Source organism: Carcharhinus amblyrhynchos, chromosome 1, assembly GCF_965287045.1.
Source record: "Carcharhinus amblyrhynchos chromosome 1, sCarAmb.v2.hapA, whole genome shotgun sequence".
NCBI classification, from domain to species: Eukaryota; Metazoa; Chordata; class Chondrichthyes; order Carcharhiniformes; family Carcharhinidae; genus Carcharhinus; species Carcharhinus amblyrhynchos.
In genome coordinates this window covers 13664814-13690342 of record NC_137324.1, presented here as the reverse complement: position 1 = coordinate 13690342, position 25529 = coordinate 13664814, and the positions used below count along the sequence as shown (strand labels likewise).

The 25529-nt window shown below is 44.5% G+C and overlaps 1 protein-coding gene and 1 long non-coding RNA gene across 3 annotated transcripts in view; one reads left to right on the top strand and one right to left on the bottom strand.

Annotated features, from left to right (window-relative positions):
- The window catches only part of LOC145346458 (disintegrin and metalloproteinase domain-containing protein 12-like), a 49777-nt gene extending 24248 nt beyond the window's left edge, over positions 1-25529 (bottom strand). Inside the window, exons 1-6 of one of the 2 annotated variants that reach the window (XM_080193867.1) lie at positions 25353-25529; positions 18746-18837; positions 12375-12460; positions 6837-6915; positions 5918-5994; positions 3000-3132 (exon numbers count right to left, since the gene is read on the bottom strand). In XM_080193867.1, the coding sequence (XP_080049993.1) occupies positions 3000-3132; positions 5918-5994; positions 6837-6915; positions 12375-12460; positions 18746-18837; positions 25353-25407 (522 nt within the window). In that variant the 5' untranslated portion in view covers positions 25408-25529. Of the gene's footprint in view, positions 1-2999; positions 3133-5917; positions 5995-6836; positions 6916-12374; positions 12464-18745; positions 18838-25352 lie in introns of both variants that reach the window. The other variant, XM_080193780.1, reaches the window with a different exon arrangement.
- On the top strand, positions 9704-22803 carry LOC145346553 (uncharacterized). Its single transcript, XR_013887711.1, has 4 exons — positions 9704-9935; positions 11757-11885; positions 14662-14765; positions 22312-22803. It is a non-coding gene; the product is annotated as an uncharacterized LOC145346553 (long non-coding RNA).

The window sequence follows — 25529 nt, the reverse complement described above, 5'->3', positions numbered from 1 at the left end:
TGGAATCACATGTAGGCCAGACCAGGTAAGGATGGCAGATTTTCTTCCCTAAAGGACGTCAGCGAACGAGGTGAGCTATTCCGACAATTGGCAATGGTTTTGTGGTTATCAGTAAGTTCCAGATAATTTTTATTGAATTCAAATTCCACCATCTACAGTGGCAGGATTTGAACCCGGGTCCCCAGAACATTAGCAGAGTTTCTGGATTAATGGTTTAGCGATGCTACCATAAGGCCATCGCCTCCCCTAGCCTATATGTGAATCTAGAGTCACTGCCACATGGTTGACTCTCGATTGCCCTCTGATTTGGCCTAGCAAGCTACTCAGTTGAAGGGCAACTAGGGATGGGCAGAAATATTAGGCCAGTCAGGGACACCTACATTCCATGAATGAATTAAAAAGAGCTTGTAATTCCAGACAAACAGCCAATTCATTTGTTGTCCATGGTGCTTTTTTAGCTGCAATAACATTTGGCTTTCCTCCAGGTAGTGTCATGCCCCTTTTACAGTGCCATAGATGGGCCTCTGTTTAACTCTGCTGGGTCCATTCATTCGTTTGAATAGACGAGGGGACAGCACTTGGTGTGAGTTTTAGAATGGTTTTCTTCAATTGAACAGAACTTAAAATATTAGCATGACAGAAGCAAAAAGAAGGAGCAAACTTGGAGACTGCCTTTTATTGGCAGCCCCTGAACTGAAATTGAACGCACTGAAAAGATCTCAAAAACAAAACTGAAACAATACGCTGAAGTCCAAACAATGTTCTCCTCAGGCTATCTACATCTTAGAAAACAATCCTTGCGGCTGCTGTTATGACAAACCTGTTTGCCTGAATTGTGTGCCTTTCAAGAATGCAGTCAATTTTTCAATTAACCTTTCGCCTTCTCAGTTTAAAACGTCAAACTAAGAACAAAGAACAGTACAGAACAGGAAACAGGCCCTTCGGCCCTCCAAGCCTGTGCCGCTCATTGGTCCAGCTCGACCATTCATTTGTATCCCTCCATTCCCAGTCTGCTCATGTGTCTACCCAGGTAAGTCTTAAACGATCCCAGCGTGTTCGCCTCCACCACCCTACTTGGCAGTGCATTCCAGGCCCCCACCACCCTCTGTGTAAAAAACGTCCCTCTGATATTGGAGTTATACCTCGCCCCTCTCACCTTGAGCCTGTGACACCTCGCGATCGTCACCTCCGACCTGGGAAAAAGCTTCCCACCGTTCACCCTACTTAATTTTGTACACCTCTATTAGGTCTCCCCTCATTCTCCGTCTTTCCAGGGAGAACAACTCCAGTTTACCCAATCTCTCCTCATAGCTGAGACCCTCCATACCAGGCAACATCCTGGTAAACCTCCTCTGCACTCTCTCCAGAGCCTCCACGTCCATGTTGTCAAGTTAGTAGTGCTAGTTGCATAGGCAGAAATAGCTTAAAATGAAGTCTTTGCACAGACCTGAAGCAAACAGAGCTGAGCACACATCAGATCTCTCAACTTCTGACTTTAAAGAGAGAACTTCCTCGCGATCGCACAGTGTGTCTGCCTCGATTGAATACTCAAACCCTCAGCCAGATTTTGAATACAAGCTTTCTGGTGGCTGAAGCTAATTCAACACTCTGATTGAGAGCACTCATGCCACTTTCAAAAATTATTCATGAGAACAGAGGAACAGGAGGAGGCCATTTAGCCCCTTCAGCCTGTTCTGCCATTCAGTGCAATAATGGTTGATCAGTGAACTTTGGCCCATATTTCTGAACACATTTTGTTACAGAAATTTATTTGCTGATTTAAAATTAACAACTGAGTCTACCATCAGTTGCCATTTGCAGAGTAATGTTTCCAACTTGTGCCACTTACGTCTGGCTCGAATGTTTAGACAGCCCTCCCGAACCTGTCTTAAACAACAGAAAAGTTCCTCTCTATTTAGTCTGTCTGTTTGCCTTAATAGCTAGGAAACGTCACTCAAATCGCCTTTTAAACTTCTAAATTCCTCAGGATACAATCCTGGTTTTTGTAATCTCTCCTTGTAATTTAATGTTGATGGATGACTCATTATTCTGACAAATCTAATCTTTATTTCCTTCCCAGTAAGAAGTCTGACAACACCAGGTTAAAGTCCAACAGGTTTATTTGGTAGTAAAAGCCACTAGCTTTTGGAGCGCTTGCTGCCCCTTCGTCAGGTGAGTGGCAGTTTTGTTTACAAACAGTTTGTGAATAGAACTCCCACTCACCTGACGAAGGAGCCAGTGGCTTTTGCTACCAAATAAGCCTGTTGGACTTTAACCTGGTGTTGTGAGACTTCTTACTATGTTTACCCCAGTCCAACACCGGCCTCTCCATATCATGATTCCCTTCCCAGCCCTTTAGTGTGGTGCCCGGAGTTGCTCACAGTACAGTATCTCACCAGGGATTTTTTTTTACACCACAAAGGTGGTCTAACCATGTTTCTGTATAAGTTTAACATCACTTGACCACTGACCCTTGTTCTCCCATTTACCCATTCTGCTATCTTATCTTTATGCTGCTATTAGCACCTTCCATCGTCCTTCACACTGCCAGAGGAAACACGTGCAAATATGGGGAGAACGTGCAGACTCTGCATGGACAGTGACCCAATCTGGGAATTGAACCCAGGTCCCTGGCACTGTGAGGCACCAGTGCTAACCACAATGCCACCATGCCATCCACACATCTTCGCTGCAAACTCTCCTAGCTCCCACCAATCACCGACCTTCTACTTTTCCCGACCTGTTCCACCCCCTCTTACACGGTTTATGATCCGAAGCAGTTCTCCCCCTCGTTAGCTCTGAAGAATCACACTGACTCAAAGACACTAGTTCTGGTTCTCTCTCCACAGATGCTGCCAGACCGGCTGAGTTTTTCCAGCATTTTCTGTTTTTCTTTTGCAGATTACCAGCATCCACGGAATTTTGCTTTTATCGTAACAAAGCTTCTCTGCTTTTCAATTCCATCCCCCTAAAAATAAAACTTAGCCTTGACTTCTCACCACGTGTTTCTCAGGGGAGAGGGGAAGGTGCCTCTTTGTGCGGGTGCGTCCCAACTGGATCACTCTGTGGTTGTGGCGACTGCCCCCTACAGGATCGACAGCATACTCCCGATCTCCGATTGAAATGAAACCACTGCAAAAAAGAGGCATTCGTGGGATTCTCAAAATGATGGAAACTTAATTTTGAGGAAGGTCAGTAGATGCCACATTAACAGAAAGAAAAGACTGGCAGCTAGATCATCACATTTTCATCACCTACTGATACAGCCAATGAATGACTTCTGGCACGCACGGTGGGTGGCACAGTGGCACAGTGATTAGCATGGCTACCTCACAGCGCCAGGGACCCGGGTTCGATTCCCAGCCTGGGTCACTGTCTGTGTGGAGTCTGCACGTTCTGCCCGTGCGTGCATGCGTTTCCTCTGGGTGCTCCAGTTTCCTCCCACAGTCCAAAGATGTGCATGTTGGGAGGATTGGCCATGCTAAATTCTTCCTCAGTGCACCGGGTGTGTAGGTTAGGAGGTCCGGTGGTGTAAATGCGTGGGGTTACGGCAGTCGGCCTGGGTAAGATGATCTATTGGAGAGAATCAGTGCAGACTCGATGGGCCAAGTTGCCTGCTTCTGTACTGTAGGGATTCTATGTTTCCATGCAGTCACTCTCATTATGTAGGAAAAACGGCAGCTAATTTGCACACAGCAAGATCCCACAAACAGACAGCACAACAATAACGAAACAAGCTGTCTTTAGTGGATTTGGTTGAGGAAGAAATTCTGACCAGGACACTGGGGAGAAGTCAACTCATAGAGTCACAAGAGGTTTACCGCATGGAAACAAGACCTTCGGCCCAACTTGTCTATGCCGCCCTTTGTTTTAAAACCCCTAAGCTAATCCCAATTGCCCTCATTTGGCCCATATTCCTTTATACCCATCATACCCATGTAACTATGTGAGTGCTTTTTAAAAGATAAAATTGTACCCGCCTCTACTACTGCCTCTGGCAGCTTGTTCCAGACACTCACCATCCTCTGTATGAAAAAATGGCCCCTCTCGACACTTTTGTCTCTCTCCTCTCTCACCATAAATCTATGCCCTCTAGTTTTAGACTCCCCCACCTTTGGGAAAAGATATTGACTATTTACCTTGTCTATGCCCTCATTATTTTATAGACCTCTATAAGGTCACCCTTTAGCCTGCCAAGCTCCAGAGAAAAATTTCACAGTCTATTCAGCCTCTCCTTATAACTCAACCTATCAAGTCCGGTAGCATTTTAGTAAATCTTTCCTGCACTCTTTCTAGTTCAATAATATCCTTTCTATAATAGGGTGACCAGAATTGTACACAGTATTCCAAGTGTGGCCTTACCAATGTCTTGTACAACTTCAACAAGATGTCCCAACTCCTGTATTCAACGTTCTGATCAATGAAACCAAGCATGCCGAATGCCTTATTCACCACTCTGTCCACCTGTGACTCCACTTTCAAGGAGCTATGAACATGTACCCCTAGACCTCTTTGTTCTGTAACTCTTTCTAACGCCCTAACATTAACTGAGTAAGTCCTGCCCTGGTTCAATCTACCAAAATGCAACACCTCGCATTTGTCTAAATTAAACTCCATCTTCCATTCGTCAGCCCACTGGCCCAATTGATCAAGATCCCATTGCAATTGGAGATAACTTTCTTTACTATCCACTATGCCACCAATCTTTGTGTCATCTGCAAACTTACTTACCATGCTCCCTATATTCTCATCCAAATCATTAATATAAATGACAAATAACACTGGGCCCAACACTGATCCCTGACGCACACTGCTGGTCACAGGCCTCCAGTTTGAAAAATAACTCTCTACAACCACCCTCTGGCTTCTGTCAAGAATTAAATTTTGTATCCATTTAGATACCTCACCCTGGATCCCGTGAGATTTAACTTTATGCAACATCCTACCATGCGATACCTTGTCAAAGGCCTTGCTAAAGTCCATGTAGACAACATCAACTGCACTGCCCTCATCTACCTTCATGGTTACCCTTTCAAAAAACTCAATGAAATTTGTAAGACATGATTTTCCACTCACAAAGCCATGCTGACTGTCCCTGATCAGTCCTTGCATCTCTAAATGCCTGTAGATCCTGTCCACATGCCTGCTCTTCTTGAAAAGCAGATCATTTTCTAAAGCCACTCGAGAGACGGTTGATGGGGCCTTGCTTTGATATATCATCCAAAAGACCACATCTCTGCTAGTGCAGCACTCCCTCAGTGCCACACTGAAGCGTCAGCTGGACTGGGACTAGGACTAAAACCAATGAGAAATTGTGACTTGGAGGCAAAAATGCCAATTCGTGTAAAGAAGGTTCACCAGGTTGTTGCCTGGTCTCGAGGGTGTTGGCTATGAGGAGAGGCTGAATAAACTCAGATTGTTTTCACTGGAAAGATGGAGACTGAGGGGAGACCTGATAGAGGTCTACAAAATTATGAGATGCATAGGCATGGTGAATAGAGACTTCTTCCCAAGGTGGAAGTGTCAATTACAAGGGGGCACAGGTTCAAGGTGAGAAGGGGAAAGTTTAAGGGAGATGTGCAGGGAAAGTTTTTCACGCAGAGAGCAATGGGTGCCTGGGATGTGCTGGCAGAGGAAGTGGTGGAAGCAGGCACATTAGCAAGATTTAAGAAGCATTTGGATGGGTACATGAATAGGGAGGAGCAAAAGGGATATGAGCCGAGCAAGAACAGAAGGTTTTTTTAATAGTTTAGTTAGGGCATCATGATTGGCTGGGCTTGGAGGGCCGAAGGGCCTGTTTCTGTGCTGTACTTTACTTTATTCCCCATTCTAGTAAATCACTGTGAACGTTTTAATGAACCGCGTCATGTGGGTTATTCATTGACTTTGGTTTGAGGCTGAAATTCTTAATTCCTACCTGAGACCCTGACAGGTGCAAAGAGACACTGAAGAATCTTCCACACCCTCAACGAAACCTGTGTAGCAGCAATGATTCTGAAACAGATTGACAAGTGTCTGATTTAGCACAATGATTGCCCAAGAACTTTTAATGCTTTTTCCCTCCCTCACAATGTCGACGCTTGCTTTACATTGGGAAATTTAATTTTTTCCATTTCTTTTTCCTGAAGGATATTCATGCTTCTCCATGGCTCTGCTTCAAGGTACTGGTTATTCTCCAGTGCCTACTCTGAGCAGTGTGTGTGAACTGAACTATTCGACCATGGGATGCATCGCAGATGAACACGATCATATATCACCACCATCAATGCATGTGCAAAGCTCATGGGGATTGAATACAGCAATTAGATTCATAGAATCCTTACAGTGCAGAAGGAACCCATTCGGCCCATTGAGTTTGCACTGACTACAATCTCACTCAGGCCCTCTCCCCGTAACCCCACACATTTACCCTACTAATCCCCTTGACACTAGGGTCAATTTAGCGTGGCCATTCAACCTAATCTGCACGTCTTTGGAGGGTGGGAGGAAACCGAAGCAGCCGGAGGAAACCCATGCAGACATGGGGAGAATGTGCAGACTCCACAGAGTCCAGGTGCACAGCAATATGGTTGACTCTCAACCACCCTCTGAAATGGCCCCGCAAGCCACTCAGCTGTGTAAACTGCTACAACCATTTCAAGAAGGCAGCTCACCACCATCTTCTCAAGGGCAACTAGGGATGGGCAATAAATGCTGGCCTTGGCAGCAACGCCCATGTCCCGCAAATGAGAGGAGGTTGCTGTGGAGCAGTAATGCTGGTATAGACTAGTAGGGCTGAATGGCCTGTTTGTGTGCTACACGTACCAAGTAATTCTTGTGCTAATCTCAAGACTCACCAGATGGTGCCGTCCCTCCGTTAGCATGGATCCATCTGCCAAGTAGTGGGATTCGCTGTAGGTCTGGGTCAACAGGTCTCTAAGGAGATGGAACAAAGAAAATCTTTACCATACGACAAATATCATTTGAATGTTTTACTCACTCATCCATGTGGACACCATATTTAACAAAGCCCACCAATGCCTCTCTTTCTCAGGAGACTAAGGAAATTTAGTATGTCTGCCACAACTCTCACCAAGTTCCACAGACGCAGCAGAGAAAGCATCCCTTTTGGTTGTATCACAGCTTGGTATGGCTCCTGCTTGGCCCAAGGCCACAAGACACAACAAAGCCCAGTCCATCACGCAAACCAGCCTCCCATCCATTGACACAGTCTATACTTCCTGCTGCCTCAGAAAAGATGGCAGCACAATCAAGGACCCCACACACCGTGGACACTCTCTCTTCCACCTTTTTCGCTGCTGCAACAGACTTCTCAGTGGATCTACCTCCTTGTTAAGTTGATCTTTCTCTACGCCGTCACTATGAATGTAACACTACATTCTCCACTTTCTCCTTTCCTTCGCTATGTATGGTATGCTTTGTCTGTATAGTGCGCAAGAAACAATACTGTTCACTGTATACAAATACATGTGACAATGATAAATCAAATCAAATCAAATCAAACCCAACGACTGGACACAAACAACATGGAAGTCTTTATCTTTAAGTGTTCAATGGAGTGACTAAGTTGTTTAATTCTAGCTCGATGAAAAGTACTCTTGTCGCTAATTGTGGTCCCACTCCAGGGACTTGAGCACATTCTAAAGCTCCAAGTATTGCACTGAAAGAATGCTGCACTGGAAGAGATGCCACCTTTTCGATGATATATCAAGTGATCTGCCCGCTCAAGTGCATGTAAAAGATGTCATATTTTGAAGGTGGGTAGATGACTTTTCTTGGAGTTCCGTCCAACATTTATCCTTTGATGTTCATCACTAAAAACAGATTATCTGGATAGTCATGGGGCGGGCTGTTCCATCCACGCGCACCCCGAAACTGGAAAATCCCCTCTGGGGTCAACTGGCCTTTCCACGTTCCGCCCCTCGCTTGCCACGATTCCCATGGCAGGCGTACAGGGAAATTTACTCCATAGAATCCCTACAGTACAAAAGGAGGCCAGTTGGCCCATCGAGTCTGCACCGACTCTCCGACAGAGCATCACACCCAGGCTCACCCCCGATGCCCCGTACCTGTAACCCCTCATATTTACCCCACCAAACCCCCTAACCTACACATGTTTGGACACCAAGGGGCAATTTAGCAAATCCACATAACCAGCACATCTTTGGAGTGTGGGAGGAAACCGGAGCATGCGGAGGAAACCCACGCAGACACAAGGAGAATGTGCAAACTCCACACAGGCAGTGACCCAAGACTGGAATTAAACCCAGGTCCCTGGCGCTGTGAGGCAGCAGTGCTAACCACTGTCACTGTGCTGCCTAACACTACCTTGCAGTTTGTTGGATCTTGCCGCTAAGAACTCTGTTGATGTTAAACGCATGGGTATTCCAAATCCCAGAACGGAAATTTGGAACGCCTGCTTTCAACTGTATCTTGCAATTTGGTATGATGTGAGGGAGTGTGAAGACAAGCAAACAATGTTCCAGACATTTTTATGATGGTTAAATACATATAAATAACTACTTACTATCTATAAAACACCCAGGAAAATCAGCCAGAAACACACTTAACAAATTTAATAGCTATGAACAATGCAGTGCAGCCCCATTATAACGCGATGGCTGGGGTCCATAAAATGTTATCGCAAAAATAGTGGTGTCGCGCTACATCAGGGTGCTATAGTTACGTTACGGATGATCTCGGCATCCGTCAAGCTCTGTTTGTTTATACAATCACTACATACTTCATTAATTTTTACAAACCTTTTGATTGGCAGCTCCAGGCTAGTTTAAAACAGGCAGTTGGAATGTTTATTTACACAAAACTTTCATGGTCCATGGACTCTGAGGTACTTCCTCTTTTGAACAATTGTCTAAAGTAGTTTTTTTTCTAAGTGAGAACCCCTTTTGTCTGAACTGGGCAAGGGGGGAAGCAAATGTTTTCCGTCCACAATTTTTTTCTAAGGCAGATTATTTTCACTTTAGAAATAGATTGCAGTAACCAAAAACTTTTCAATTCCCCGGAAAGAGCAAGAAAAAAGGGTCCAATGATTCACTGCGTTATATCCGAATTCACATTAAATCAGGGTGGGTAAAATTGGGGTTTCACTGTATCTTTAAATTTGCACAGTTCCAAATCCCATAGGTTTTAAAACTGTACGCAAAATCCATAAACAGTTACCACACTGGGCAGTTGTATCTTTTGGAGTTGTTTAGACTTAGGATGGAAAGATTGGTTCCTTAAACAGGCTTTTCTCCAAACACAGCTTGTCTAGTGTTGACACAGCCTCCTGCTGTGGACTGAAGTCACAAAAACATTTAACTTGTAGCACAGGGTAAATTTGTTCCTGATATGCTGGCTGGAATTTTCTGATATGGGTTTGCCGGCGTTGGACTGGCGTAAACACAGTAAAAAGTCTGACAACACCAGGTTTTAGTCCAACCGATTTATTTGATAATAGACTCACAAGCTTTCGAGGTTCCCCTCTTCGTCAGGTGAATGGAGAGTTCTGGCCTCAGACAGAGCATATAAAGCACAGACAGTTTAGAGATTACTGATTAGAATGCGAATCCTTACACCTAACCTGCTGTTCAAGACCTGAAGTGGCAGGTCTTGAACAGCAGGTTAGGTGTAAGGATTCGCATTCTAATCAGTAATCTCTAAACTGTCTGTGCTTTATATGTCTGAAACCAGAACTCTCCATTCACCTGACGAAGAGGGGAACCTCGAAAGCTTCTGAGTCTATTATCAAATAAATCGGTTGGACTAAAATCTGGAATTTTCTGACCAGTGGGATTACCTGGACGCATTGACGGCAAACCTCTGCCACGGGTTTCCTGATCCATAAAATGGGAAGCCCCATTGACAGTGGTGGGGGACCAGAAGATCCTACTGCTGGTCAGAGAAGTGCTGCTTCTGCCGTCACACAACATGTGGTGAGTTGCTGCAAAACCCACCCATTGTTCTTCCATCTTAATCTTCTCTTATTTGAACTAACCCTCTTAGAAGTCACTCCTAATTATCTTCATTCATCTTTTCGAATGTAATTGTGAAATTCACACCTCCATCTTCTCGTTTGAATTTTTAATGACTTTACTTAAACTCTTGATGTTCTATCTTCCAATGTTGCCAACTTGCCCTGGATAAACATCTATTTACCATGTTGCCAAGCTTATCAACACATAAAAACATTAGTCCTACCAGCCCGGCCATTATATTATCTCCACTATAGTTTCCATTTTTAAATAGTTTGTATTTTAAAATGTGTGAGTTAGGTTGATTGGCCATGCTAAATTGCCCTGAGTGTTAGAGGAATTAACAGGGTAAATACATTGGGACGGCAGGGGAGCACAGTAGTTAGCGCTGCTGCCTCACAGCGCCAGGGATCCAGGTTCGATTCCCGACTTGGGGCACTGTCTATGTGGAGTTTGTATGTTCTCCCCATGTCTGCGTGCATTTCCTCCCGGGTGCTCTGCTTTCCTCCCAGAGTCTGAAAGACATGCTGGTTAGGTATATTGAACTGAACAAGCGCCATAGCGTGGCGACCAGGGAAATTTCACAGTAACTTCATTGCAATGTTAATGCAAACCTACTTGTGAGGCTAAGAAATAAACTTTATTCTATCTGGTGGAAATGAAGAATCAGTTCTTCCCCCTTTGTGCCTGAAAGCTAGCATTGCAGCCAGTGTGTGTCTGTAAACAACCTCAAGCTTGGAATTGGGCAAGTGGGCAGTTACAGTGCATCAGGTTCAGTATAGGGCGCCAATGTGGGTGTTTCCTTAGGCGAAAGAGTTTCGTAATTTTCCGAGATACATCCGTTTGCCAGTCTAACTCAATCTGCCTTCGACCACAAAACAGTGGAACCTCCCTAAGTTTCTGATGATCTAATCCCAGTCTTGGTCTTAGCTAAGTATTACTTCTTTATTTACCTCATCTCCTCTCTCTGTCTCTCCTTTAACTCGATGGCGTTCAGTGTCTTCAAATAATATCTTCAATCACTGCATTCTTGATGGCTAAGCCTTCAGCTACCTGGGCCCTCCCTGAACCTGTGTGGTCTACCCCCTCTCCTCCTCCTTTCAAACTCTCCTTTGCGGTCACCCCCCCTTCTCATGTGGTTGAAGCAATTTTCCTACATAACTGAGCCATAGAAACCACAGAAACCATTCAGTGAAGGAGGAGGCCATTTGGCCCATCGAGTCGGCACTGACAACAATCCCACCCAGGGTTCATCCCTGTCATCCCATATATTTTACCCATTAATCCCTCTAACGTACACATCCCGGGATACCAAGGGTCAATTTAGCACCTAATCCGCACGTCTTTGGACTATGGGAGGGAAACCGGAGCACTCAGGGAAAACCCACACAGACACGGGGAGAATGCGCAAACTCTTCGCAGACATTCACCCAAGCCAGGAATCAAACTCCGGTCTCTGGAACAGGTGGGAATGATCTGGAACACCCTGCACACGATGGAAGCAGAAAATATGATTTCAGATCAAAATCGGAATGGCACTTGACATGCTACAGGTATCAGGTAGGAGAATGGGACTGACTGGATTGCTTCATAGAGAGCATGGACTCAATGGGCCAAATGGCCTCCTTCTGTGCCATAAATGACCCTCTGGAATGCAAAGTCCCTAAGCCATGCAGTTTCTTCCGGTCCTGCTGTGTTGAGCATGGTTAGGACCCCCATTAAGTCTATGGATTGGATACTCTCCTGTGATGTGACAGTTTTCTTTCTCCCATTGTTATGCAGGAATCTGGCACTAATGCACCATCTGTGGAGGTTGGCCAAGCAGGGACCATGGCTGGTCCTGAACCTGTTGGTGGTGGACAACTCCTTCCTTGGAAGGTTGAAATCAGATGACTATTGGGTTGAGACCAGGTACTTGTATGTCATATCCAATGATTCCCATCTCACCATAACCTTTAGTTCCTTTACTGTTCAAAAATATATCTCTCCTTGCCTTAAAAACATTCAATGAGGTAGCCTCAACTGCTTCACTGGGCAGGGAATTCCACAGGCTCACAGCTCTTTGTGTGAAGAAGTTCCTCCTCAACTCAGTCCTAAATCTGCTCCCCCTGATTTTGAGGCCATCACCCTTAGTTCTAGGTTCACCTGCCAGTGGAAACAACTCCCCTGCTTCTATCTTATCTATTCCCTTTATAGTCGTATGTGTTTCTATAAGATCTCCCCTCATTCTTCTGAATTCCAATGAATATAGCCCCAGTCTACTCAGTGTGCTACGCAACGTCAGACAACAGTTAAGTGTCAACCACATTGTAGTGGGTCTGTGGGGTCACAGGCAGGCCTGACTGAGTACGAACGGCAATCCCAGTGTCACTGTCCCTTTGTAGTCAGAGAAGTGCTTACCGTGCCTTCACCAGGTGTAAGAGGTAGTCCCTGCCTCCGAACCTCAGCAAGTACCGCACTCGGTCCTCCTGGTCACCCTGAGATTCCTGCTAAAAAGCAATGGAACAGGAATGGCTCATCACTCCACAGGTGATATCAGACCTGCCGACGTTTTCCCAAATCTGTTTCTCTTTCAGATTTCAGTATCTGCGGTATGTTGCTTTTACCACATATTTTGGATTGTGTTTGTTGTGCAGCAAGCTGGCACCAGCACCTCCACCACCTCAGTGACTGGATCTTGTGACATAAGAACATAACGAGAAACATTTGTGTTTCAATCGCCTGAGGGACCCATGTGATAAACCTGGTTTCCCGATTGCTGAGTCATTAAATCCACTGAATTCGGGAAAGGAGTGAGGTCATATTTCCAATTTTTAATTTGACAGTGGGAGACAGAGACAAAGAGAAAGAAGTCTCGCCCTTCAAGGGACATTCACCACAAGCCTCCACTTGTGCACGAGGCCAAACCTAAGGAGTTAACAACGTAAGGTAGTCGTGGTGATTTGTGGTGATTGTCCCTTTAAGGGCAACACAGCCGAGTAGGAGTCACCTGGTTTGGGTGACCAACTGGGACGCAGAGTGGCTAATCGCCCCAAGGGGGTGGAACCCTCTCTTAGACAGCAGACATGTAGGGGACTAGGGGCAGCTATGTTGCTGCTGTACTGCTCCACAGTTCTTATTAATAAATACCTTTTGTGCTTCTAATGAAGTGTGAAAGCGCATCAGTACAGCAGTCACTGATAAATCCAATATGAAATTCAGGAGAAACCTCTTTACTTTATTGTCCTTTGGGGGAGGAAATCTGCCATCTTTACCTGGTCTGGCCAACACGTGACTCCAGAGCCACAGCAATGTGGTTGATTCTCAACTGCCCTAGCAAACCACTCAATTCAAACGCAATTAGGGATGGGTGATAAATGCTGGCCAGCCAGAAACTCACCACCCTCTGAGGGAGACAATTGCCCCTCTGGACCCTTTTGTATCTGGCCCCTCTTGTCTTAAGCCTATGCCAGCTAGTTTTGGATTCCCCTTCATTTGGGAAAAGATGTTGACTATCCAGCTGATCTATGCCCTTCATTATTTATAGATCCCTATAAGTTACTGTGAATATTCCCAAGTTGCCACACTCCAGCACCTGTTTGGGTCCACTGACGGAGAATTCAGCACGTCCAATACGCCTAATCGGCATGCTTTTTGGACTGCGGGAGGGAACCAGAGCACCCGGAGGAAACCCATGCAGACACGAGGAGAACATGCAAACTCCACACAGACAGTGACTCAAGCTGATAATCGAACCGGGGTCCCTGGTGGCTGTGAGGCAGCAGTGCTAACCACACTGTGCCACCATGCTGCCATAGTGGATGGTGGAGGAGCAGGTTCACAGCCCAAAATATGTGATTTGCATTTAACAAGGAATCTCTGCCAATAGCCTGGGGCCTTGTTTCTGTTGATCTCATTACCAGTCCGTTACTGGGGGTGCCACCAGAGGGAGATGAAGAGAAGCTTCATCTGCAGTGAGTTATTCTGGCCTGGAATACACTGCATGGACACTTTCGGAATGGGAACGGGCAAAAATGTGAAAAGGAATTTAAAAAAATGTAGGGTCATGGGATGAGAGAGTGGGACTGAGCTGTGTCAGCCTCTGTTCACCTCCAAGTCACAAGGCTTTGCGTTCAGGTCCTGTTCCAGGATTTGGACGTGAAAATTGGGGACTAACTTCCCTTTGCAGTACTGAGGGAGTGCTGCACTGTCAGAGGTGCTGACCTTTGGACAAAATAGCAAAACCGGGGACTGATGTGTCTGCTTGCATGAATCTAAGACCCCACGGCAAAGTGTTGAAGAGGAACAGGTGAGTTCTCCCCAGTGTCCTGGCTTCAATCACTGTCACAAAAACAGGTGATCACGCTATTAGTCTTAGAGGCTTTCTGTGCACAAGTGAGCTGCCATGGTTATGAAGCTACAACAGTACCTCATTGGCTGAATGAGACAGCTGGTGGTCAGGGAACGTGCAAGCCTTTTAATTGGAAAGTTCTTTCAAAGGGTTGGCACAGCCATTATGGGCTGAATGGTCTCATCCAGTGCTGTGCGAATATGCTGCAATACAGTAACTCATTTTTCATGACTATTAATTAAAGTAGTATTGCAGGAAGAAATTACAAGGGCCTGCTCAACAGGTATTATCTTAGGAAATCTGAATTACGCCATTTATTATTTTAGCACTTTGATTTATTTATTCTTTATTATACAGGATGTGGATATCGCTGACAAGGCCAGGTTTCGTTTCCGATCTCTATTTGCCCTTGAACTGAGTAGGTCACAGAGCCAGGGAACCGGGCTCGATTCTAGTCTCGGGTATGTGGAGTTTGCACGTTCTCCCCCGTGTCTGCGTGGAGTTTCCTCCGGGTTCTCCGGTTGCCTCCCACACTCCAAAGGCGTGCGGGTTAAGTTGATTGGCCATGCTAAATTAACCCTTAGTATCAGGGGAGTAGCAGGGTAAATATATGGGGTTACTACGGTGATAGAGCCTGGGTGAGATTGTTGTCAGTGCAGGCTCGATGGGCTGAATGGCCTACGTCTGCGCAGAAAGGATTCTATGATTCTATGTTTCGAGACCATTTCAGTGGGGCAGGTAAGAGTCAACCGCATTGCTGTGCTCCTGGAGCCAGACCAGGTCCAGGTGATAGACGGCTTTCCCTCAAGAGCAACAATCATATCATGGTCACTATTACTGTGACCAGTTTTCCATTGCTGATTTTATTAATTGAATTCAAATTTCACCAGTGATGGGATTTGAATCCACATGCCAAGGGTTTGAGCCCAGGCCTCAGGATTACTAATTCAATGGCATTACCACTACGTTATCATCTGCCCCATTGTTTGAGCGGCTGGGTAACCTCAGAGATAAATTAGCTGGGGGCAAGCCATTTAGAGGAAAATATTAGGGGCTCCCTGTGAGGTGACACAGGTGACTAGTGCAGGAAAATTGAAATGTTACACCACGCTATGGAGAGGTGGTGGCCTGGTGGTATTGTCACTGGACTGGTAGTAATCCAAGGAGCCAGGGCCAGATCTGGGGACCTGGGTTCGAATCCCACCGTGACAGATGGTGAAATTTGAATTCAGTAAATAATCTGGAACTAAGAATCTACTGATGACCATGAGACCATTGTCGATTGTCAGAAAAACCCATCTCGTTCACTAATGTCCTTTAGGGAAAAAAATTTGCCATCCTTACCCAGTCTGGCCTACATGCGACTCCAGACCCACAGCAATGTGGTTGACTCTCAACTGCCCTCTTAAATGTGGGGCAGTTAGGGATGGACAATAAATGCAGGCCCTGTCAATGGCAACCATATCCGTAAAGGGGCCCTTTCAAAAGCTGGACCAAACACTGAGGCAGGGTAGTAGGGATGACACTTCATAGTTTGGTTAGGTGGTTCATATCTAACTCAGTAAGAAGTTTCAAAGCACCAGTTTGAAGTCCACAAGTTTATCTGGAATCATGAGGATTCAGGGACTGGAATGCCCTGCCTGCTGCAGTTGTAAATGCGCCTAGTTTGGGGGCGTTTAAGAGATCTGTGGATAGGTTTATGGACGAAAAGGGATTGGTTTAGATTAGTGGGTCAGTGTTTTTTTTTAAAAACTGGTCGGCGCAACATCGTGGGCCGAAGGGCCTGTTCTGCGCTGTAATGTTCTATGTTCTATGTTCTATGAGCTCTCAGAGCGCTGATCTTTCCCCAGGTTAGTGGAGGTAGGTTCATAAACATGTCATATAAAGGCAAATATGCTGTGTTTGTGAACCTACCTCCACTTACCTGATGAAGGAGCAGTGTTCTGAAAGCTCATAATTCCAAATAAACCTGTTGGACTTTAACCTGGTGTTGTGAGACTTCTTACTGTGCCCATCCCAGTCCAATGTCAGCATCCCTACCTCATATCTAACTCAACTCCCAAATGAACAGCAATGTGGGTATATATTTTACCATTGGTTTGAGAACTTGGCTTACTGCTACCTTCTTAAGGGTAACTAGAGATTGGTAGTAAATGTTGGTCTTGCCTCTGATGCCCAGATCAACTGAATGAATCTTCGAACAAATGCTGATCACCAACAGAGCCATCAACAAAAATATTAGAAAGTATCCTTTCTGGATGTGTCACAGCTTGGTATGGCTCCTGCTCAGTCCAAGACTGCAAGAAAGCTACAAAAGGAGGAGGGCGCGAATAGTTTGCCGGGTATTAAAGATAGAAGGATGGTAGGAGTTGAGGGCCTGAATGAGATCATTGTTACTAAAGAGGTAGTGCTCGACAGACTAGCGGGATTGATGGTGGACAAGTGCCCAGGACTGGATGCATCTCAGGGTTCTGAAGGAAATGGCAGAGGTGATAGTGGATGCCTAGTGATTATTTTCCAAACCTCGCTGGATTCTGGGGAAGTGCCAGAAGATTGGAAAACGGCTAATGTTACACCGCTGTTTAAAAAGGGTAGCAGGCAAAAGGCAGGGAATTATAGGCCGGTCAGTTTAAAGTCTGTTGTAGGAAAAATGCTTGAATCCGTAATGAAGGAGAAAATAGCGAGGCATCTTGAGAAGAATTGTTTGATAGAGCAGACGCAGCACGGTTTCGTTAAGGGGAAGTCATGTCTGACGAATTTATTGGAATTCTATGAGGATGTGTCTAGTGCGGTGGATAGAGGGGAACCGGTGGATGTGATGTTTCTCGATTTTCAGAAGGCGTTTGATAAGGTGCCGCACAAAAGGTTATTGCAGAAGGTCAGGGGACATGGAGTTGGGGGTAGGGTGTTAGCGTGGATAGAGGATTGGTTGTCAAATAGGAGGCAGAGAGTGGGGGTCAATGGGTGCTATTCGGATTGGCGGTTGGTGACTAGTGGGGTGCCCCAGGGGTCGGTGCTGGGACCTCAGCTATTTACCATTTATATAGATGATCTGGAGGAGGGAACCGAGTGTAAAGTGTCGAAATTTGCTGATGACACAAAGATTGGTGGAACGGCAAATTGTGCGGAGGGTGTGGAGAGTCTGCAGAGGGATCTAGATAGGCTGAGCGAGTGGGCGAGGACCTGGCAGATGGAATACAATGTTGGCAAGTGTGAGGTTATCCACTTTGGTAGGAATAATGGTAGGAAGGACTATTACTTACAGGGCAAAAAGCTGCAGCATGCTACGGTGCAGAGGGACCTGGGGGTCCTTGCGCATGAGTTGCAAAAACCCAGCCTACAGGTGTAGCAGGTGGTCAGGAAGGCAAATGGGATGCTGGCCCATTTGGGCCAGCGAGGGGGATTGAATATAAAAGTAGGGAGGTCTTGCTGCAACTGTACAGGGCACTGGTAAGGCCGCAGCTGGAGTATTGTGTGCAGTTTTGGTCGCCGCACTTGCGCAAGGATATTTTGGCCTTGGAGGGAGTGCAGAGGTTCACTAGGCTGATACCGGAGTTGAGGGGGCTGAATTATGAAGAGAGGCTGAATAGACTGGGCTTGTACTCATTGGAGTTTAGAAAGATGAGGGGGGATCTTATTGAGACGTATAAGATGGTGAAGGGGATGGATAGGGTAAAGGTGGAGAGGTTCTTCCTGCTCAGAAAGGACAGCAGGACTAGAGGGCACAGCCTCAAGATAAAGGGGGGGGGCAGTTTGGAACGGAGTTGAGGAGGAACTTCTTCACTCAAAGGGTGGTGAATCTCTGGAATTCTCTGCCCGTTGAAGTGGTGGAGGCTACCTCGCTGAATATATTTAAGATGCGGGTAGGTAGGTTTTTGATAGGCAAGGGGATTAAGGGTTATGGGGAGAAAGCAGGAAAGTGGAACTGAGCCACTTCAGATCAGCCATGATCTTATTGAATAGCGGGGCAGGCTCGAGGGGCTAGATGGCCTACTCCTGCTCCTATTTCTTATGTTCTTATATGAATACAGCCCAATCTATCACGCAAACAAACATCCCATTCATTGACTCCATCTACACTTCCCGCTGCCTCGGAAAGTAGCCAGCATAATCAAGGACCCTACGCACCTCGGACATTCTCTCTTCCACCTTCTTCCGTCGGGAAAAAGATGCAAAAGTCTGAGATCATGTCCCAACTGATTCAAAACAGTTTCTTCCCTGCTGCTGTCAGACTTTTGAATGGATCTACTTCACATTAAGTTGATCTTCCTTTTCCACGAACGGTATGCTTTTGTCTGTATAGCGCGCAAGAAACAATACTTTTCACTGTATACTAACACATGTGACAATAATAAATCAAATCAAATTAGAACACGCAAATGGTTTTTAAGCCGTTCACAACTTCCCTCTTGCTTTGTAAGCCACTCAGACTCAGCCTCACCTGCATGGGCTCAGCCAGCTTTCTTGCTCTGGCTGGTTCATACACTCGGGAATGAATGGAGCGTTTCTTCTGGCTCTGCGAGTAGCAACTCCCTGAAAATAAGAAGTCAAGGTTATCAAAGCTGGGAGAAGGCAGTACTGGGTGAACACACGCCACAAAGGTATAGAGTGCTGCGTGAAACAGAGCAGACACCCACAGATTTGATCCCCCTGTCAGCAGAACTGGGGCAGGAGCTGATTTGCAGAATCACAGGCCTCGACATTAGCTCCCACTGATGGGGAATTCAGAGGACAGTTAAGAATCAACCATATTAGTCAAAGAGGTTTATAGCATGGAAACAGACCCTTCGGCCCAACTTTCTTATCCACTAAGTTAGTCTCGATTGCCCACGTTTGGCCCATATCCCTCATCTCACCCATATAATTGCCTAAGGGCTTTTTAAAAGACGTTGCTGTGGTTCTGGAGTCACATATAGGCCAGGCCAGGTAAGGACGGCAGATTTCCTTCCCTAAAGGACAGTAGTGAACCAGATGGGGTTTTCTGACAATCGACAGTGGTTTCATGGTCATCAGTAGATTCTTAATTCCAGATTTTTACTGAATTCAAATTTCGTCATCAGCCACGGTGAGATTTGAACGCAGATCCCCAGAGCATTACACTGGGTCTCTGGATTACTGGTCCAGCGACAATACCACAACCCCACTTTCTCCCCCATAAGATTTACTGAGTAAATGGTTTGGCCTCGTGAAACTCAGAGGCCACAGTTTTACATATCATTTAAGGAAAACTTCTCAGCTAAAAACAGATTTTAAAAACTATTGAAGTAAGGAAGCCGCATTGAAGGGAGTTCAATGTTCTGGAGTTTTTGTTTTATTTTGCAAATCTCAATTTTAAAGTTGGTCATTGACCACAACAATACAAATAATTTTCTCAGCAGCTGCAAAAATATATTAAATGATTGATTTCCAAACAAGTTAACATTTAAATCTAATTGGAATTTAAAAACAAAGAGTTAACCACATTGCTCTGGCTCTGGAGTTACATGTAAGCCAGATCAGGTAAGGACGGCAGATTTCCTTCACGAAAGGACATTACTGACCCAGATGGGTTTTTACAACAATGGTTTTATGGTCATCAGTAGATTCTTAATTCCAGATATTTTTTATTGAATTCATATTGCACTACTTGCTGTGGTGGGATTCAAACCCAAACTATAAGATTTGGGTTCAAACCCAAATTATAAACTATAAGCCGCATCATAAGAAGGATGTGGAGGCATTGGAAAGGGTGCAGAGGAGGTTTACCAGGATGTTGCCTGGTATGGTGGGAAGGTCTTATGAGGAAAGGCTGAGGCACTTGAGGTTGTTTCCGTTAGAGAGAAGAAGGTTGAGAGGTGACCTAATTGAGGCATACAAGATGATCAGAGGATTAGATAGGGTGGATAGTGAGAGCCTTTTTCCTCCGATGGTGATGGCTAACACGAGGGGACATAGCTTTAAGTTAAGGGATGGTAATTATAGGAAGGATGTCAGAGGTAGGTTCTTTACTCAGAGGGTAGTAAGGGCGTGGAATGCCCTGCCTGCAGTAGTTGTGGACTCACCAACTTTCAGGGCGTTCAAATGGTCAGTGGATAGGCATATGGATAACATTGGAATAGCTTAGGTTAGAGGATTGTTAGATTGGTTCCACTCGTCAGCGCAACATCGAGGGCCGAAGGGCCTGTACTGCGTTGTAATGTTCTAAACCCGGGTCCCCAGAACACTACCGTGTAGGTCTCTGGGTTACTAGTCCACTCACATTGTCTGCACCTTTAAGACTTGAATAGCAGGTTAGCTGTAAAGACTTGCATTCTAATCAGTATTCTGTAAACTGTGTGTGCCTTTATATGCCCCGTTTGGGATCAGAACTCTCCACTCTCCTGATGAAGGAACAGCGTTCCGAAAGCTAGTGGTGTCTACCACCAAATAAACCCGTTGGACTTTAACTGGTGTTGTGAGACTTCTTACTGTGTTTACTAGTGCAATAACAATGTCACTATGCCACAGCCTCCCCTGCAAAATTCATAGTGAGTGAGCTGGATTAATGTAATAATTTTAAATGCACAATTTAAAATAAGTAGGCGGGCAGCACAGTGGTTAGCACTGCTGCCTCACAGTGCCAGGGACCTGGGTTTGATTCCTGGCTGCGGTCACTGTCTGTGGAATTTGCACGTTCTTCCCGTGTCTGCTTGCATTGCTTCCGTGTCTACGTCGGGTACTCCGGTTTCTTCACAGTCTAACAGACGTACTGGTTAGATGCATTGACCCAAACAGGCACTGAAGTGTGGCAACTAGGGGGATTTCACAGTAACCTCATTGCAGTGTTAATGTAAGCATTACTTGTAACTAATGAGTTAAGTGTAACTTTAACTCACTTCAATTTGCAAAAGAATGAAAGTGCAAATGTGATGTTTATGCACACACTGAATGTTGGAACACACAAAGCTTGGCGAGATCAGATTCCACTGGAACATGCATATGAAGAGGACTATTTTCCAAAGTTATGATGTGGAGATGCTGGCTTTGGACTGGGCTGGGTACAGTAAGAAGTCTCACAACACCAGGTCAAGCAAATAGCTTGTGATTCCAAATAAACCTGCTGGACTTTGACCTGGCGTTGTGAGACTTCTTACTGTTACAAAGTTATGGGGAAACAACTGCTCAGTGAGACTAAATTGAACATCAGTTCAAAAGCCAGGAAACATAGGACAAAACAAATGGTCTCTTCTGCTGGAAGGTTCCATGATTCTTACATTTTGAATCTATTTTGAAGATAGATATTTCTCTCTAAAGAATTTATTAATAATTAAGAATAAAGCCATTATATTACACTGCAGAGGTGGAGAATGATGGGTCAGTATTTTAACTGATTTAACCAGCATTTTCTTTAATGTCGGACACAGTAAACATTCTATTCATGTCAAAAGAAAGGGACAAGCTAATAGTGCATGGTGATGAGAAAAAACAGTTTAAAGTTTATTTCTGAGTGTCACAAGTAGGCTTACATTAATATTGCAGTGAAGTTACTGTGTAAATCCTCCACACTTGGCACTTGTTCAAGTACACCAAGGGAGAATTTAGCATGGCCATTGCAGCTAACCAGTACGTCTTTCAGATGGTGGGAGGAAACCGGAGCACCCGATGCAGACACGAGGAGAACGTGAAGACTCCGCACAGCCACCCAAGCTGGCAATTAAACCTGGTTCCTTGGCATTGTGAGGCAGCAGTACTAATGACTGTGCCACTGTGCTGCAAAAGGCGTGAATAAGAGGCAATGGGAAATGACAATGGAATAAAGATTTATGACTGCTATTTACCAGCAATAGCACTTATACAATTTCTACTCAATCCATCCGTTTACCTGAGGAAAAACTGTTGTTATCTTCTACTAAAAGTAAACGGAGTGAAACTCCAGAAGTTAGATTATTTCTTACATCCTTAATGCCTGACCGGCTGCTTTTGTGGCATTGTGTTCCTTTGTTGCTGACTATCACTGTTTACTTTTCCTTTTAACTTTTAACTTTACAGATCACCAACAACCTGTCCTGGTCCCCCCATGCTGACACTATAGTTAAGAAAGTCCACCAACGTCTCTACTTTCTCAGAAGACTAAGAGAATTTGGCATGACAGCTACGATTCTCACCAACTTCTACAGCTGAACCATAGAAAGCATTTTTTCTGGTTGTATCACAGTTTGGTACAGCTCCTGTTCTGTCCAAGATTGCAAGAAACTGCAACGGATCATGAACAAAGCCCAATCCATCACGCAAACCAGCCTCCCGTCCATTGTACCTGTCTACATTTCCCACAGCAAAGCAGCCAGCATAATTAAGGACCCCACGCACACTGGACATTCTCTCTTCCACGTCCTTCCGTCAGAAAAAAGATACGAAAGTTTGAGGTCACGTACCAACCGACTCGAGAACAGCTTCTTCCCTGCTGCCGTCAGACTTTTGAATAGACCTACCTCGCACTAAGTTAATCTTTCTCTGCACCCTAGCTATGACTGTAACACTACATTCTGCACTCTTCCTTTCCTTCTCAATGAAAGGTATGCTTTGTCTCTATAACGAACAAGAATTAATACTTTTCACTGTACATTCATTCATGTGACAATAATAAATCAAATCAAATCAAACCAAAAATCAGTCTCCTATCATTTAAGGATGTTAAGTAGCACATTCATTGCCTGGAAGCCTTTCTGGAAAGAAATAAGAATTGTAGTGTCTATTCCATAAGTTGCAAGTTTCAGCAAAGGCTGAGCATTTCCCTGAAATATAACACTCTGCCACCTGCAAGTGTGTGCTTTGACTCGAACTCTCCTTAGGGATGTTTTATTGAATTACCTTTTCACATTCATTTTGTTCCTATTCATAATACAACTGGATTGCAAGTGGGATGATCTATTATCCATAGCAAGTGTGAAGTTTCTGCGTTCAGCCAAAACAAAATAAATGGGTTATAATCTTCTCTAAACTAACAGATAAGGAATAGCATGCAAAGGTCACCCAGATCAATTTGACGCTGAATATATGAACGGATACAGGGTATCTATGAGATCCTTTTGTAACTTTAAACTCCCATGACTTTGGGTGTGCAGGTGATAGAATGAAACTGTAAACAGTATCCAAAGGTATAATTCATTATCTTTTAATACAATGTAATTCAGATTTCTAGACTTCATTATTGCCATCATAAGGTAGTTTTCAATTTTCCAACTAGGTGAAAACATTGTCATGAAATCTGAGTGAGGTTGGGAATTAGATTTGAGATCCAAGCCGCGGAAAGTTGACCTGCGCTGTGTTAGGACTTCGTGAATTATACTTTCATTTGCCACTTGCAATTTACTTCTTTCTCATGTACATTTAATGTTATTAAAGCTCAAAATTGCTCAAGAATTTTAACCTGAACAGTGTATCTATGCATATTATGCGTGAGTTTGTGTACGTGTGAGTGTAGGAAATGCAAGAACAAGGTAGCCAGAACAATACGGCTGGTGTTGCTGCAGTAATAAAAATATCAAATGTTAGAAATCAGTTTCTTCAGCAATGTACCTTCTGTCAAAGAGCACAATGCTTATATATTGTACATAACAATGCCCTCATTTACTTGAAGACATAGTTCTCTCTGTTACAACACAACAGATGAATTGATACGAAGCTTTGAATATTGTAAGTGGGATGGTGTCTTATCCACAGCGAGTGGGAAGATCCTGTGTTCAGCAAAAGTAAAATTAATGGGTTAAAATCTTCTCTAAATTAGCAGATAAGAAATATCTTGCAAGGGTGTTAATTATTTTTCACCCAGATCAATGTGATGCCAATAACTGAAACATTTCTCAGGGTTGAATATATAAATAGGTGCGTTTTTGGATGCAGGGTACCCTTGGGGTCCTTGTGCAAATCCAAACTCCAATAACTTGGGGTGTGCAAATGATAGGATGAAACAGTAAACTGTATCCAAAAGTATAATTCATAACGTTTTAACACAATATAGTCAAAATTTCTAGACTTCAATATTATCACCATCGTAAAGCAGTTTTCAATTTTCCAACGAGGTGAAAACATTGTCATGAAATCTGAGTGAGTTTGTGAATTCTATTTGAGATCCAGGCTGCAGAAAGTTGGCCTGCGCTGTGTTAGAACTTCATAAATTATACTTTCAAATGCTGGTTACAGTTTATTTCTTTCACAGGTAAATTTAAGGTTATTAAAGCTTTGTATATATGCAAGTGTATGTTTGAGTGTGTGTTGAATCATAGACTCCTACAGTGCAGATTCGGCCCATCAAGTCTGCACCGACCACAGTCCCACCCAAGTTCTATCCCCAGAACCCCACATATTAACCCCAGCTAGTCCCCCTGACACAAAGGGGCAATTTACCATGGCCAATCCACCTAACCCGCACATCTTTGGACTGTGGGGCACCTGGAGGAAACCTATGCAGACACGGGGAGAACATGCAGACTCCACACAGACAGTGACCCGAAGCCAGGAATTGAACCCAGGTCCTTGTCGCTATGAGGCAGCAGTGCTAAGCACTGTACCGCCATGTGTCATACGGCAGTGTTGTTGCAGTAAGAACAACAGCAAACATTAGAAATCAAATTCTACAATGATGTACATTTATCAAACCAGCTCGCTGTGCATAACATCGGATATAAGAATACCTGCACCTATGTACACACGCAGTGATCTCAATTATAGAATATAACTATTAAATCTGTACATTGCTTTGAATACAGAGTTACACATTCTAACATATAACACATCACTTTAGTCATTTTTCCCTCATGATTTTTCCACTTTACATCCTAAAATTGCTTCTTAATAACGTCATATTTCACATATTTATAAGTTAATCAATAGCAAGAGCTACCTAGAAACAAATGTTCTTTTTCTCACTTGAATACAACTGGTTATTGTACCCTCCGGGAGACAGTCAAAATAGAAGATATAAGCATATGGCTAGTGAGTCTTTGCTGGAGTTGTACAGTAAGTTCTCGCTGAATCCACTGACTATTGATGGCACATGAGTTTTACCGCTCATTATATGAAATGTACTGTACCTCTGGGGGCTACACCAAGCAATAAGGTGAAGATGAAGAGCTGTAGAGGTTCCATTGCAGTTCCAAATTCCTAGGCTCTCCTGTTCTTGGACAGTTTGGGGTGAATTTTACCTTTATCAGTCACACTTCAAATAGGACCAGCCATTCCATTTATATTCACGTCAGTGCAAATCTCCA